The 3,296-nt window shown below is 39.3% G+C and overlaps 1 protein-coding gene across 1 annotated transcript in view; it reads left to right on the forward strand.

The window, feature by feature from the left end:
• The window catches only part of slc23a4 (solute carrier family 23 member 4), a 14,660-nt gene that overhangs the window by 4,247 nt on the left and 7,117 nt on the right, over positions 1-3,296 (forward strand). The window contains 2 exon segments of the mRNA XM_020602994.1: positions 1,777-1,914; positions 2,372-2,529. Of these exon segments, the coding sequence (XP_020458650.1) occupies positions 1,777-1,914; positions 2,372-2,529 (296 nt within the window).

Consider the following 3,296-nt stretch of genomic DNA (forward strand, 5'->3'; position numbering starts at 1 on the left):
TTTTTTTCAGGGTCAAAATCTTCGTCCGGTTCATGATAATGAATTTCAGTATTTCCAATTGTGTTCAGTTCCAGCTCCAGTCCCTCAAAATCTATTAACTTCTGTAACAAATCACTTGCCTCATTCCGTACATGGGTCATGCTTGTTGTTGTTGGTTCCAACGCTCATCTGCCGTCGCAGATATCGATATACCTGCGTGTCTCTTCATACATCTGAGGGTCCAGCGACCCCTTCATCTCCTTGTCTTGGCATCCTGGGCGAGCTGGTCCTGGGTCCTGATTACAGCTGAATATATTTTTTGAGTAAAAAGCGTAGCATATTGATTCTGTTGCTTTGCATCTTGTCGCTGGGCAGGAGTACATTCTTTTAGAATATTTCAGTGTGGGTCAGCAAAGCTGCTGGGACAGATTTAAGTGCAACACCGTCATTGGTAGGATGACTTACAAAGGAGCTGTTGCTATGTCTAGATAGGCTCTGCTCACATGGCAGCATATGCATTACATCCTGAATGTTGCTTTTAATTGGTTTTCTTTTGACTTTGCATCCTCTCTCATCTGTCAGTCAAATCACTGTACAATGCTCTAAGCAATCTGAGGCTGTCACGCTTGTCTATGACCGGCCAACAACACCATGGCGGGTGGCCATGTTGTCAAGAAGAAGGTGTTTCAGTGCTGCAGCAGTATTTCCCTTCTGAAATCAGAAAAGGGCTTTGCTTGGTGCCCGTTCAATAGGCTGCATGTTTCAGCAGTAATATATTATGTAACTGAAGTTATGTTGAAGAACCTGGAGTATTGTTGTGAGGTTTACACTGCCTGGTTTAAATTGATGTTAGGTGTTTTCACTTTTATTACATGAAAGTTTATGTGGGTCCCAGAGATTTGTTGGCTGAATGACTGTTTATACATGTTTCATGTTGTTAACTAATTAACTTAATTAAATCAGAAACCACACCTGTGTGGAAACACCTGCTTTGAGTGCATCCTGCCACAGATATGCTGCTTGCTTGGGTAGAAACGCCTCAGAAAGAGCATTTCATGGAATCACACTGTCATTAGTGGTTAGTGGGGTGCTAATTCATGTATGATGACGTTTTTATTTTCAATATACAGTGAAATAAAAATTGAATATGGACAATGAATAATCTTTATCTACACACACATTCTAAAACTGTCTTGAATGATGTAACTCAAATAAAAATGATAATTGTAAGTGATTGTGTACAGTTGTGCAATGTCTTTAGAGATAAACGGAGTATGAAAATCTTTAAGTATTAAATAAATAACTAGCAGCATAATATTTTAACCTACAGTAAAAATGGCAGGGAATCTGAGCAGTGACATCAAAAGTGAGTAAAGGTTTGTCAATCCGCCTGCTGATGAATACAGGGATTATTTTAGTTGATAAAGCCAAGACCAGTGCCTTTCATGAAAAGTTAACCCCTCCTCTTTGTTTCATCCACCCTTTCATTCATCCATCCATCCAGCCATTGCACCCTTTACTCACACATCCATCATGTTTATCTCCATTTTACTGAATGCATCCGTCCATTCTCCAGGAGACAGATGCACTCATTTGAATCATTTAAAGCCAAGTGGACAATTTGGAAAGAGGCAGAGTGTCGTGCAATGACCGTAATGGCATACAGGAGGGGATGATGGGATAATTGATTGTTTAATTAATGGGTTTTGACACAAAGTGAAACAGGCATCTGAAGCATGCCATCATTTCAAATGCATGTTTGACCTCTGTCTCCTTTTTTTTCCTGACTGAATGAAGATTGACGGGTGCTTCTGTGACCTACCTGACACAAAAAATGAACAACTGGACTCCTCCATGGATGAAGACAACAACAAGCTAGCTTACTGTGTAACAGATGTACCTCCTTGGTACCTGTGCATCATGTTAGGCATCCAGGTGCGTCAGCAAATGGCTTGACAATGAGTCCCCATTCATTTCCTGATAAAGAGCCTATGTAGCATAGTTTCTGATGTAATATAACATGCAAACATGACCACAGCCTCACTTGAGCTTCTACCTGACATTGCCTTCACGGAGAGCTAGATTTGATTTTATTCATGTAGGCCTGTCTGTGAAATCAGATAAACACTGAGAGTCACAGAATTTGTTTTATGTATTTCCTGACCTAGTTATTTTTGCACATATAAACAATTGCATCTATCACATTCCGTTCCAAGCATAGATGTACTTCATACACATGTTCAGTGTGGTACAAAAATGTAATGATCAGTTTTCAAATTCTGATGCAGATTATTCACCAACTATACATATAATGTCTTGTTAATCTTTTCTTTTGTACTATATGTCAAATATACTTTAAATGTACCTCTTCCTGTTTTTCCCTGTCACTCAGCACTGCTTCACTGCATTTGGAGGTATCATCGCCATTCCCTTAATCTTGTCTCAGGGGTTATGTCTGCAGCATGACGGCCTCACACAGAGCCACCTCATCAGTACCGTTTTCTTTGTCTCTGGTATTTGCACTCTGCTGCAAGTTACCTTTGGCGTTAGGTAAGAAAAGAAAAGAAGTAGTTAATGATCAGGAAGATGCTTGTAGGATTCTGGGGTGATTTGTTTGATTAGATATGGTTGTAGTCAATGATTTGTCTTTGTTGGTTAATTTACATTTAATTCAGTGGATTTTTTTTTCATTTAGTGTTGGTTTGTGCTTGAACACAGAAGTTCAGCTGTAGGCCCCTCAAGTGGAATTAACCATGCTGCTCTTTTTGATTAAACAAGCAGAACAGAACCTCTCAGTTTTCCTTCTTAACCTCTTTTGAACTGTGAGGCCTGCCAAAGTCAGTATCATTTCAACCATGAACAACAGAATATTTTACTGTGCTAATGAGCACAGCTTCCATAGAAGGGATTATCAGAGACGCAAAGTATAAAAAAGGCTTTACATCAAGACGGCTTCACGGTTTTAGGGTGTTTTGGGCCATGATTGCAGGGCTTCAGTCGTATTTTGTACTGTACTCTGTGGGTGGCTACATCTTTATATCAAGGTTTTTGACATTATTTGGTAGTTTTTCTACTGTAGGTCCACTTAACTATGACACAAAACCATATGATATGATACAACATGACACATAATTGTAGTCTTGTGTGAAATGCAAAGACAGAATCTTACCATGAGCATCTCCCCCCTCTCACAGTATTCTAAAAAATATACACAAGTATTTGAAATGATGTAATAGCTATTTTTGTTCTGGACATACATACTGTAAACCATTTTTTGGAGTTCTGAACTTGTACTGTGCTTGTGCAGACTCAGCATG

The sequence above is a fragment of the Monopterus albus genome, unplaced genomic scaffold (genome assembly GCF_001952655.1).
Source record: "Monopterus albus unplaced genomic scaffold, M_albus_1.0 scaffold59.1, whole genome shotgun sequence".
Lineage (NCBI taxonomy): Eukaryota > Metazoa > Chordata > Actinopteri > Synbranchiformes > Synbranchidae > Monopterus > Monopterus albus.